At 35.1% G+C, this 13,267-nt stretch overlaps 1 protein-coding gene across 2 annotated transcripts in view; it reads left to right on the top strand.

Annotated features, from left to right (window-relative positions):
- The first annotated feature begins 515 nt into the window (after positions 1-515).
- The window catches only part of LOC115722899 (serine/threonine-protein kinase TOR), a 42,435-nt gene continuing 29,683 nt past the window's right edge, over positions 516-13,267 (top strand). The window contains exons 1-11 of one of the 2 annotated variants that reach the window (XM_030652618.2): positions 516-1,032; positions 2,227-2,565; positions 2,651-2,725; positions 3,551-3,723; positions 3,908-4,006; positions 4,777-4,936; positions 5,039-5,182; positions 5,324-5,493; positions 5,580-5,784; positions 5,872-6,066; positions 6,452-6,604. In XM_030652618.2, coding sequence (XP_030508478.2) covers positions 910-1,032; positions 2,227-2,565; positions 2,651-2,725; positions 3,551-3,723; positions 3,908-4,006; positions 4,777-4,936; positions 5,039-5,182; positions 5,324-5,493; positions 5,580-5,784; positions 5,872-6,066; positions 6,452-6,604 — 1,836 coding nt within the window. In that variant the 5' untranslated portion in view covers positions 516-909. The remainder of the gene's footprint in view (positions 1,033-2,226; positions 2,566-2,650; positions 2,726-3,550; positions 3,724-3,907; positions 4,007-4,776; positions 4,937-5,038; positions 5,183-5,323; positions 5,494-5,579; positions 5,785-5,871; positions 6,067-6,451; positions 6,605-13,267) is intronic. The other variant, XM_061107938.1, reaches the window with a different exon arrangement.

Raw genomic sequence — 13,267 nt, 5'->3', positions numbered from 1 at the left:
ATCCTACTTACTACCTTTACTACCTTAAATGCTAACATGTTTTTTGAAAGGAAAATATTCATTGGATAGAAAATTTAGACCTCTCGGTCATTACATAATATATTCTTAAGAATGTCGGAGGTAGAAAGTTGACTAAACCGGTTGTAAATAAGCACCCACTTAATTATATTATGGGTCATAAAATTTTAGATTCTAGGAACATTACGAAATAAACAACTAACAAAAGAGGACATGACTCTATTACAACTAGGGTCCACCCTAGTGATAGAATTGACTACTAGCTGAAAGTCACTCTCCACAATAATAAATGCTAACATAATCATGTATATTTTAGTAATTTTAGTAGTTGCTGCTAAAAATGATCAAGTTTCTACATGTTACAATTTGTTATGCTGCAAATATTTGTAAATTATAACAGGCCTTAACGACGAAAACAGGTAAGAAACGACAATATAACATCTCCTAATTCCCAAATTCCCAATCAGTCAATCACCCTTGTTAATGCTCTATAGGCATTCAATACTTTGTGACGCAGCGCATCGGAGCGTTTACTTAAGAAAAGGAAACGAGTCAAAAAGAAGAGAGAGAGAGAGACAGAAAAGCACATGTGCCATGAGTACCGTACCGTTGGTGTCAATGTTGGTGGGTATCATATCATCACTACAATATGATTACTAGACAGTAGACAAAAACATTACCCAGCGTAATTCTGACGCACCATCATCCACATCCTTCACCACCCTACCTCCCTCCACTTCTAGGGTTTACCATAACTACTGCGACGCCATTGCAGTAGAGATCTGAAATATATATTTATTTTTTCTTTTTTATTTATCATCGACACAGCCTCTCTCTCTCCTAGACAGAGCCGAGCGAGAGATTGGGGGTTTAGGGTTTTGAGGAAGCCACATGGCATCCTCGGCTCAATCCCTCCGTTATGGTGCCTCCGCCTCCGCTGGAGGACCTACTGGAACCAGCTCTGATGCGCTTAGTCGAATTCTTGCTGACCTCTGCACCCGCGGCAACCCCAAGGTAATTGCGCTGTTGATGAATTAATAGTTCTTTCTGCTTTGTGGTTATGTTTAATGAAATGCTGACTTCTGGAGGAATAATTAGTCATGTTTTGGTCAATTAATGCTTAATTTCTTTTGTTCGGAATTATTCTGCTTAATGAAATGTTGATTTCTGGAGGAAAAAAGTCACATTGTAGTCAATTCAAGCTTAGTTTTTCTTCAGTTTTCACCTGTTCGGCTTAATTATGAGAAAAAGGTACTGTCAGTATTTATTTAGGCGTGCCAATGTAGTGCAGAAACTAGTGAAGTTTTGAGTATTGAAAGGCATGTGAAAAATGAGCTTATACACGCAGATAAGGATTTGAGATCACCCTAATGGGGAAGAAGAGTGTTATTATTGAGAACTATGCTTTCTCACTTCTACATAAATTATGTGCAGTAAATCAATTGTAAATTATCTGTAAGATTTAAATTAAAATATTATTTCTAGAATTGTTATAAGATATTTTGCCATTAAAAAAAGAACAAATTTTAATCAAATATTTATTTCTTATTTTGAATTTGAATTCAGTTGTTGGATTTGAGAACAGCATCCTGGTCATGTATTTGTTGTTATGTAACTGTTTGTGAATAGGTTTGGCTTTATAATTGCTGCAGCCATTTTCGTATGTTCTACCATGTGGATGTGTAGTTTTTGACACATTTTATCTTTATGAAATTGAAAAGCTGGTTTTTGACATATTTTATCTTTATGTTCTACCATGTGGATGTGTAGTTTTTGACACATTTTATCTTTATGAAATTGAAAAGCTGGTTTTTGGATGAATTTTAAATGTGTTTTCTTTTCCTAATCTTCATCTTTTTCAAGGCAGTAAGTCTTTGCACGCTTTTTAAAAAGTTCTTATTAAATGAATATTGTTATTTTGAATTTTAATGAAATTTTATAAAATTACTTTTTATGATTTAAAAAATTCAATTAAACTAAATATGCCAACAGTGATTACAAAACTTAAAAATTAAAACAAAAACTATACCAAATGAGCCTTCTTGGTATCTGCTTCCACGAGTAATCTGGCATATGAATGATTTGACATCTTTGGATATACATTCATTGGTGTGGTCCTAATATCTGCTTAGTGTGCTATTTGCTTGTTCATTATTTTGTAACTTTTAATATTTGTGTCATTTTCTTAAATTAAAACTCCGTTTTCAGGATGGAGCTTCTTTAGCTTTTAAGAAACATTTGGAGGAAGAAGCTCGTGATCTTAGTGGAGAAGCCTTTTCACGTTTCATGGATCAGTTGTATGATAGGATTTCTGTTCTTTTGGAAAGTAATGACGTGGCAGAAAATTTGGGAGCTTTAAGAGCTATAGATGAACTGATAGATGTTGCTCTTGGAGAGAATGCTTCCAAGGTCTCTAAATTTTCTAATTACATGCGAACTGTGTTTGAAGTAAAGCGTGATCCTGATAATCTGGAACTAGCCAGCCGGGTTTTGGGTCATCTAGCAAGGGCTGGTGGAGCAATGACTGCAGATGAGGTGGAATATCAGGTTTGTTTTTTCATTTCACAGTTCTCCTTTGATCTAGCTGTGTGCTTTTAAAGAAGTGAGCATCTGACGAGCCTTTTTTTTTTAGGTAAAAACCGCACTTGAGTGGCTACGTGGAGATAGGGTAGAGTATCGTCGTTTTGCTGCTGTCTTAATATTAAAAGTAAGCCTCACTTTTTTTATTTACTTTTTTATTTGTTTAATGTTGATTACATGGATTTTTGTTTCAATAAAGAGTAATTTTTTGTTGTAATCTAAGATGATCCCATATCATAATTCCTTTTCCTACTTCTTCTTCTTCTTCTCTTTCTCAAAGATGATATCTAATCGTCTTTTGTTAACCTTTTGTATTTCTTGGCCCATCTAATACAATTCTTATTTCTTATGGGGAAAAGCTACTGAAATTTTATTTATGAGACCTTTAGCCTGCATTAAAGGTGATTTAATTTTGTAAGTTCTTTTTTTGTTTAAAATGAAATACTTTTTCTCAATTAAGGTTAAGTAGCGGGTTGCAAAATGGGTTTATAAAGTTAAAGGCTTTGCAGGTTTATCTTTTCTTGATCTCAACAGAGATTGGGGTAGCTTTTGGCACTTAATGTTTTAACTATTAAATTTATGCTGTTTTACTTGTACATATCTGGTTTTGGCTATTCTGAGATCTTTTGATCTCCTTTCTTTTTAATCTTTTTTATATTAAAACACAACGGAGTTTCTTTTTCGAAAAAAGAAATCACTTTCTCAATTTACGTGTTTTTTTTTATGAACTATTTCTCAATTTACGTGTTAGAATACTATAGTGTACAACTTATTTGTTTTATTGCATATTAATTTTATGTGGTATAGGCTTAGTTTAATTTGTTCCAAACCTCTCCTCTTAAAGAGAAGGTCAAGGGTATTGCCCTGCCTCCACCCCTTTGTAATAAGAAGAAAGATGAAATTGTTAATTGTATCACTTAGGTAATTCTCATCAACGTTATTTTTTATTCAGGAAATGGCAGAAAATGCGTCAACTGTCTTCAATGTTCATGTTCCTGAATTTGTCGATGTGATATGGGTTGCCTTAAGAGATCCAAGATTGGATGTTCGGGAGCGAGCTGTTGAGGCACTGCGTGCTTGTCTTCGTGTCATTGAGAAGCGTGAGACACGATGGCGTGTACAATGGTTTGTCCATACTCATATCTTCTACTGCATGAATGCATATGGGGCTGATTTGGCCCACACAAATGAATGTTAATATAAAGCTTATGTTCTTATTGTTTATTTTGGGGTTTTGTTTTAAGTAATTTTATTGTTTATGGGCCCAAATTTGTTATACCTGTTTGTTGACACCAAATTTTATTCACAGGTATTATCGTATGTTTGAGGCTACACAAGATGGATTGGGTAGAAATGCTCCTGTTCACAGCATACATGGTTCTTTGCTTGCAGTTGGAGAGCTTTTAAGGTTGCTAGATTACATTGAATGTCTGGTGTTTACCAAACAATGTTTGGAAATAGTATTCTTGTTTAGTGTTAGAACAATTGTCCTGTCTGAGTATGTTAGTTTTGCAATTAAAAAAAGGCAATGCGGGTAGTGGATTATAAACACTTCTGAAAATGGTTTTATTATTATTTTCACTTGATGTATATTAAAGTTTGGGTGGATAACAACATTAGGCATTGAAACGATCAATAAGATTTTCAAGTAGCATGAAGTTAATACTAAAGTGAGGTATATACAAGTTGAGGTTTTGTTTCCAAAAGAAAAAAAAAACAGAAAAACTTAAGTGTACCAATGGTGTGGGAGTCGAGTATCTACATTGTTGTGGTACTTTTATGTTGGTTCATGTATTTTCCTAAAACAATTTGAGATGGCTTTTCAAATGATGCTTGTGCTCATTAGGTTTCTCTTCTTATTAACTTTTTAGTGAATAGAACAGGAGCTACTCATATATAATGATCCTGATTTTTTTTCTTCTTTACAAGAATAAACATTAATCACTTCAGTAATAAGGGAGCAATATTCAGCAATCTTGGAGTATTTTTGGCATCATTGAATGGGAGCAATAATATAATTTTTCAAAGAGTATTTGTGGTTAAACTATGTTTTGGATTGTTTGGTTAATAGAGTAATTGAGTTCAGAAATTTGTTTTGTTCCTATAATTAATCAATTTTATCATGTGTTTGGATGTAGTTCATAAAATTTGCACTTTTTATATTATATATATTGACAGGAATACAGGGGAGTTCATGATGTCAAGATACAGAGAAGTTGCGGAAATTGTTCTTAGATACCTAGAACATCGAGATCGTCTTGTTCGACGGAGCATAACTTCATTGTTACCTCGAATTGCTCATTTTCTACGGGATAGATTTGTTACAAACTACTTAACGGTACTTCTGTGGTGTTTTTTGTTTTTCCAAATAATCTGACATTGTCATGTAATTTTGGGAGTGAAAGTCCATGGTATGTTTATTTTTTTCTACTTCTTGCAGATATGCATGAATCATATTCTGGCAGTTCTTCGAATACCTGCTGAACGTGCTAGTGGGTTTATTGCCCTTGGAGAGATGGCTGAAGCTTTGGATGGGGAACTTGTGAACTATTTGCCTTTGATTATGGCTCCACTACGCGAAGCAGTATGCCACATTGTCTTGTCAAGCATTGTTCTCCATCACTAATTTAGTTGCACTTTCTAGCTACCTTGTGGATTCTATTCAAATGACTATCAATTTTGGAATCAGCAAATTTATTCTTAATGCTTCCTTTTATTGATGTAGATTGCACCACGAAGGGGTAAACCTTTACTTGAGGCTTTAGCTTGTGTTGGAAACATTGCAAAAGCAATGGGCCCTGCAATGGAACCTCATGTTCGCGGACTTTTGGATATTATGTTCTCTGCTGGTCTCTCTTCAACCCTTGTTGAGGCCCTTGATCAAATAGCTATTAGGTAACCATTGTTGTCTAGACTTTCTTTTATCTCATTTGACCGTTATGTTCTTGGCAACCTTTCTCTAACATTATTTGTTATGCCAGTATTCCATCGCTGTTGCCTACCATTCAGGATCGGTTACTTGATTGCATTTCTATGGTTCTTTCAAAGTCTCATTATTCTCAAGGGAGGTCAGTTGTAGGCACAGGTCGAGGAAATTTGATGAATATTCCTCAGCAAGTTTTTGACCCTAGCAGTTCAGGCCTTGTGCAACTTGCTCTGCAGACTTTGGCTTGTTTCAATTTTAAGGTTTCTCTATGTGTAATATTTAACTTATGTTATCCTATATTGACATTTTCATTGGAAATCTTATTCAGAAACTAATATTTGGTTCAGGGTCATGACCTTCTCGAGTTTGCAAGAGAATCAGTTGTTGTATATTTAGATGATGAGGATGGTGCAATAAGAAAGGATGCTGCATTGTGCTGTTGTAGATTAGTTGCAAATTCCTTCTCTGGCATAGCCTGTACACAATTTGGTACTAGCAGATCAAATCGAACTGGCGGAAAGCGTCGACGTGTGGTTGAAGAGGTTGGTTTGCATCAACATGTTTCATTTGTTTGCATTTATATTTGTGTTTTAAAGACATATTCTCGTCTTTGTAATGATATTAGCCTTTTTTCTTATCAAAACATAAAAAAAAAAAAGAAGCAAAAGAAAATTTGTGGATTGTCAACTCATCTTCGCCGCCCACCCCACCTACCTACCCACCCCACCCTACCCCATGTTATATACTGCTTATTTTTCTTATAATGTAAGACGATTCACCTTTTTATGTACGTTTGCTTATCATTTTGATCTTTTTTTTTTATCCAGACAGGTTTATTGAAGTGTTAGACTTCTTCTAGGTTTCGTTATTCAATGTTTCTTTGTTCTTAATCCTCATTATACTTAACTAATATTTATATTTCTACAGATCGTGGAGAAGCTTCTGATTGCAGCTGTTGCAGATGCTGATGTTACTGTTCGTCATTCAATCTTTTCTGCTTTGCATGGGAATAGAAGTTTTGATGATTTTTTGGCACAAGCTGATAGCCTAAGTGCAGTTTTTGCTGCTTTGAATGACGAGGTTTGTTTCAAATTAGTTTTGATTTGTGTTCACTTTGAAATATACATTGTGGAAAAGGAGACTAGAATATTTGATCTCTACTGATTTATTGACTGCAGTATACATGCTTATTTATAGGCAAATTTACAACTCAGTTCAGTAGAGAGAAAATAGTAACTAACTCTAGAAATAAGGAACCTATCTAACCCTTTTAGAATAAGGAAATTCAAATTTAAATAGTAAGTAATAGGATATTTATGAGTATTTATATATTAATGAAATACTTGTATTCTAACACCTCCACTCAAACTGGTGCATTAAAGTTCTACATGCCTAGCTTGCAAATCATTTCTTCTAAACAGTTATTGGACAAGCCTTTAGGTTATATTTGGTAGGAAGAGTGGAGACTTGGATGGATGGAGATGATGATGTCTTTTCCTTATGTTGTTGGTATTGAGAGAAGAGTGGGAAGGATGGATGAAAGTTATAAATATAAAAGTACTAAACCATCTATTATAAACTATATATTTAAATTATTTAAAGGGCATTTATGTGATTTTCCCTTATATTTTTGCTCTCCCATATTTGGAGGGATTTATATTTGAGGATTAGGAGGGAGACCTCATCATCCCTATAGTGCTCCTTTCTTATAAGCTTCCCTCTGTAACCTAACAATTGATTTTTGCTCTCCCCTCACCCTTCTTCCTCCTATTCCTTTTATCCTTCCGAAAATCCTTCATGTAGTGAGAAGATTTGCAATTTTCTGTTTGCTTGGTACATGACAAAAGAACTTCTCTAATTCATATTTTTTCCTTATGGAATGATGATCTACTTTTGCGTGCGTTTTATCATGATGAACCGGTTTTTGAGCTATGATAATAATTGATAATTATTGTAGTATATCCCTTGATCCAAATAAGCTCACACATGCCCCTTAAGCTAGAAATCTAAGCTTTGCCTTTCCATTTCTTCTTTCTAGCTACCGCAACCTATTTCTTCTCCAAGTTACCAGATTACCCCAAACCTTTGTACAGTAGCCAGTAGTTGATCTTCATCTTCGATTGAGCCAAGCCAGTTTGCATCAGTGAATGCTTATATACGTAGATCTTCATTCTTCTTAAAGGAGAGTTTATTCCCAAATTTTTTCTTTTAAACACTAATTCCTTATGTTGCCTCCAATGGTTGGTGCATATATTGACTCACCAAACTTCCAATGTCATACTCATGTATGTGAGAAAGATAAGCTTGTATTCGAACTAGATGCTCTACTTTTATGTATTGGCCCATTTTTGCTAGCTTGAACACTGATAGAGAAGAACTTATTCTTAAGCCAAGTATAGAGTTAAGCATTTTCCTAGTCAACCTTTTATCATTTGCACTCGCATCATGTAGTTTTGAAGCTCTCTATTTCTCTACATTTATCCTTTTTGAGTCGTTAGGTCTTGTTACAGAGAGTTGATATTGTTCATACTTTCTCAGTATTGAGTAATTTGCTTTGATTAATTTACAAAGAGGATAAATGAATGCAATGCTCTGAGTGTTTTTTTCTTCTTAAAATGAAATCTCCTCTAAAATACTCTCTCATCTCTTCTCTTTTTGATAGATCCAAACTATGCATGCTAGGGGCTTCCATGGCCCTCCCAGTCATGGAAGGTCTCATTGACACCGTGACTGCACTGGTTTTGGACAAGGATTTTTTTTTTGTTTTTGATTCCTCTCAAGGCCATGCTTCCTTAACAGAAGACAATGACTCGATCAAAGTTTGTGAAAGGACAAGATTGACTAGTTATGAGATTATCGTAACTATTGATGCAATTGTCCGATTACTTGAAGCAATGGGAGACTTACATAAGATAAGGGTGAAACACAAGCAAAGTTTTAGGAAATCATTCTTGAGTAATTCTATCAACTTTGTTTTCGAAAAGCTTCCACAATATAAAGGGAGTTTTTCTCAAAGTTTCACTTCTGAAAAACATCATTACGAAGAACGAAAAAAGATGGGATAGGTTCAAGGAAAAAAGCTGGCTCAAGAAGAATAGCTGGCTAGAAAGGGAGGTAGTAGTCACTAATTGTGGGCTAATGTGTTGCTGGCTGAGTTTATTTTCTTTGATTATTCTTTTCTGTTTTACCAAGGTATCTTCGCCATAAGTGAGGTTTTTATTATATATCGGGGGAGGCCAGTCTAAGTCAAGTGGTCTTTTTCTCTCTCTTTTTTTTTTTTTTTAGAAAAAAAAAGATGGTAAAGCCAAAAGAAGAAAAATTGGATGGACACAAGGTAACAAACCAGATAAGAAGAAACAGAGGGTAGAAAATAACACTTGCCAACAAGGCTTGAAGAACCACTTTAAGATAGGAAGATGTGAGTTTTTACCACTCAAGATTCAAAGGCAAGAACCAACATCTGGAAGGCAGAATGAAGCAATCTAAATTTTTGAAATACACTCTAAACTTTGGAGAATGGCACTAATAGTGATGAAGGATAACATTAATATTCCATGGAGTGCAATCTTTAAAACTTGTCGAGAGAATTGAGAAGAAGATTGGAGATTAGCTGATTGTTTGACGATAGGATAGTAATGTGGTGTAACGAGGAAGAAAAGGAAAGCTTGATCAAAGTAGACAAGATGGATATCCCAGGTGTGAACAGAATAGTATCTTATGTCCAATGGAACTAGGGCAACCATAAGAAAGACATAAAGATAGATTGTAGTGGCTCCTGTCTCCTAGATTGGTGTAGGACTTCTTCTGAATATTTGGAATATGACAACTTCTAGGAAAATCGGAGCATCCAAGAACTTGACTTGTGGGGTTAATACAATTCGCATCAATAGGGTATTTAAAAGAATTTATGACTATATTTTTAAATACCCTCAGACGTTTTATTTTGTGGAGCCTAGGGTTTACATGTGGAGACCCATGGAATATTCAAAGGATTCCACATGGCAGCAATCTACATCGACAAAAATGAAAATTAGTTTTTATTTGACCCATTTTGAATGGGCCTTGAAAGCGACAAGGAATTATTCAAGGCATTTATTAATGGTGATTTTTTTAAAAAAAATCCCTAAAGGAGAGAGCGGATTTCACGAAAGCAATAATACTTTCTTGGTTAGATTTAATCGGGTGAAAAGAAAAAAGTGTTCATTCCTTATCAAGGAAGTCGCAAGCTCTATTCAGGAAGAAAAGGAGCAAGAGAAGCTGCTTGTATGTAGAAGGAAGAAGAAAGCTTCGGAAGGGGTCAATATGAGACTAGACAGTATGATGGATTGTCCCTTGGAGGAGATAGAATGCATCATTGAACTTTAGGAAAATGGCTTTCGCGATGATATCTCAGATGAGTGCACTAATGTGAGGAGTTTGTGAAATAAAAATGGAGATGTGAGAATGGCAGGGGGGACATAATTTATTCAAAGGATAGATCATTGTGTTGAACTATAATTTATTCAAAGGACAAATCATTGTGTTGAACTAGAAAGGAAGGTTCAATTAAGGAAATTAGATCTCATTAGGAAGGGGAGTCTTCTCAGCATCAAGTACAAGATTGGAGTTCAATCTTTGAGCAATATGGGGATGTTGGTGGTACTACAAAAACCAAGGAGTAAAGAATTGAGAAATTTTACCTTCAATGTGAACTATGAAAACAAATGAAAGAAGTAATTCTAAACGAAGATAATGACTTAGAATGTGACGAGTAGTGGGGTAGTAGAAAAAGGAGAGCTATGAAGGCAACTATTTGCAAGATCAACCCTCATTTTACTGTGTCCAAGAGGTTAGAAGGTGGAGCGTGGATGCAGGGATTGGTGTGCTGTTATAATAATCTTGGGTTTTTGTGACTGCTGTCACAATTTTTTCTACAGTTTTTTTCGTATTTATTTTTGCTTCTTGTTTGTTTACCATGGTTTTCCTCCGCCTTAAGTGAGGCTTGCAATATATATCGGGGGGAGGCCAGTCTAAGACAAGTGGTCTCTTTCTCTTTTTTCAAAAAAAAAAAAAAAAAAAAAAGAAGGTGAAGCGTGGATAAGAGGTTTGTAGGAAGCATTTGGAGGTTTGGGTACAAGGCTTGGACTCTACTACCTACTCCTGTAGGGCGATCAAGTGGAACTCTAACAGTGTGGGGTACGAGGAACATAAAAGTGTTGGATTCTTTAGTGGCGGAGTTTCCAATATTTGTTTTGATTGAAGCTGGTGGTAAGAATCCTTGGTGGTTTTTAGGGGTTTACAGACCAAGTAAATGTGGTGAGAGGTCTTCGTTTTGGGATAAGATAGCAGGATTAAGAGTCATTTGCAGAGATAAATGGTGTTTGGGGGAGATTTTAATGTGATTCAGAGGGTGCAAGGGAAAATGAGTAGTAGCTTTGTTACGTAAAGTATTTAAAATTTTGATGAACGGACAAGGGAGCTGATACTTATTTATTTCGATGTGAATAACAGGCGGTACATGTGGTCAAATTTTAGATAACAAACCATATGATGCAGTTTGGATAGATTTCTTTTTCACTAACAAATGTATAAGCTATATTCATTTGTTAGGTAGGATGTTCATGTAAGGATTGTATTAGATCGTTCTTGATACAAATTCACCCTTTTGGGAACCTAGTTCTTTTTGCTTCAATAATGTATGATTAGAACATAGTTCCTTTAAGAAGGAATTTGAAAATCGGTGGAAGAATGCCCAAGTAGGATGGCCAGGTTACAATGAATAGAAGAAAGAAGTAGGTTACAATGAATGGAAGGAAGAAGTAGCATAATAAAAGAGTGGCAACATATTTCCTTTGATGAGGAAATAGGGATTTGGTTATAATCGAAAACAAGGTCTTTGTCTAAAGAATGCCCTTCAATGTGATTGTGCTTTTTCAACTCTCTCAAAATGGAATATATTCAAAACATGTATGCTATGGTTTCTCACTTTGTTAGAATTCAAATATCTAAATTTGATGCTTTTGTTTGTTTTTCTAGACGTATTGCGATTCTAAGTAACACCCTAAATTTTGTATCCATATGGATCAAATATATTATGACAAATTCTTCAAAAGAAAAAAATTCATTCTTCTACTATGGAATATGATGAGTGAGATTTCAATTAAGTGTTTGCATAATCTTTCTTTTGTCCAAATGAACAATTCATCAAAATAATGAGATTATTGATATCCACACATATGAGATCCTCAAATGTTTCAGTTCGAGAGTTCCTCTCAATCCTTTTCCTCCTTGTTGCTGGATATCTCGTTTGTACACATATTTTTGTTTCTCGAGCCTATAGTGAATTATAGACCATTTGAAAGGGTCAAATCTATAAGAAGCTTTGAATTGGTTTGTTTTGGCTATTTGTTTTTTGGGTCAGTTTTGGAGAGTAACATAGGGCTGAGGCCTTATTGTTTTGTTTGAAATTGTAACTATGGTTTTCCTCTGCCACAAGTGAGGCTTTTCAATTCATATTGGGGAGGGTCCTGTCTAAGACAAGAGGATCCTTTCTCTTTTTTCAAAAAAAAAAAAAAAAAATTTCATCATAAATGATTGAGTTTTGAAATTTTTTGGATAGATATCTTACATTTGAACTGAATTCTTATTGGTTAAAGAATCTATTTCTAATTGCTCGAGAACAATTAGGAGATTCCCTTGAAGAAATACAAGGTTCTCCTTTCGGCAGTAACATGTTATGGGGTGGCGGTCCCACTTATGGAGTCAAATCAATATGTTCTAAGAAGAAGTATTTGAATATCAATATCATCGATATTATCAATTTCATAAGTATCATACTAAATCCCTTTAATCGAATCTCTTTTTCGATGGATTTAAAAAAGAGACCTTTCCCTTATTTGGAGTACAAGTGTACTCCTTGAGTAAAGGCGGATTAAGCCAAAGAAGGGGATGCAAACTAAAAGCTCTTTCATCGCATGCTAAGGGCTAGGAAAGCTAAGAATTTCATATCTAGAATCGAGAGAGATGATGGGTCAATGCTAGATAGAGTGGAAGGTATAGTGAGGGAGATCACATCCTTCTATTCTAAGGTATGTAAATTTGCTGGAAGAGCAGTGGTTGATATTGAAGGCATTGAATGGGAGAAAATACCATATTACTTAGTAGCACACCTCGAGTGACCTTTTGAGGAGGAAATTAAACAGACAGTGTTTGTATGTGATGAGGACCAAGCGCTAGGTTCAGATGACTTATCAATAGTAAAATTCCATTTGATTTCTACCACATGCTGATTTTTGTTTTAACAAAGACACAAAGTCACTGTCAAAAAATATTTTTAGAGGTGCAACACAAGGACTTCCTAATCTGTCTTCCGTCCTAGTAGTACTCTCACCCAACTCACTTAACTGTGGATTTATGTCGGGATTTAGTGTATTAGTGCTGGTATGATGGCACCTTCCTACTGCATGTTGATTTGTTTTGGCTGTAGACAACTTTCTAGGCTTGGTTTTTATCTAATGCACTCATCTAATCATCAACCACCTTTTTCTATTCGGGTTTCAATAAGGCTTGAATGCTCCTTGGAATAGTAACCTATTTAAGGCGTGATGTAAAGGTTTTTAATTTGGGTTTCAACCAGTTGAAACACGGGTACTTTGAGGTTGGATGAAGAGTGCAGCTCCTTTTTAGGCTATAAAGAGGCAGTTTGTACATAAACTTCAGCTGACTGTCTAAGACATATGACCTCTCTCTCTTGTTTTTTTAAAT

This window comes from Cannabis sativa, unplaced genomic scaffold (assembly GCF_029168945.1).
Source record: "Cannabis sativa cultivar Pink pepper isolate KNU-18-1 unplaced genomic scaffold, ASM2916894v1 Contig3, whole genome shotgun sequence".
Classification (NCBI taxonomy): domain Eukaryota; kingdom Viridiplantae; phylum Streptophyta; class Magnoliopsida; order Rosales; family Cannabaceae; genus Cannabis; species Cannabis sativa.
This window is presented reverse-complemented; position numbering and strand designations above follow the sequence as displayed.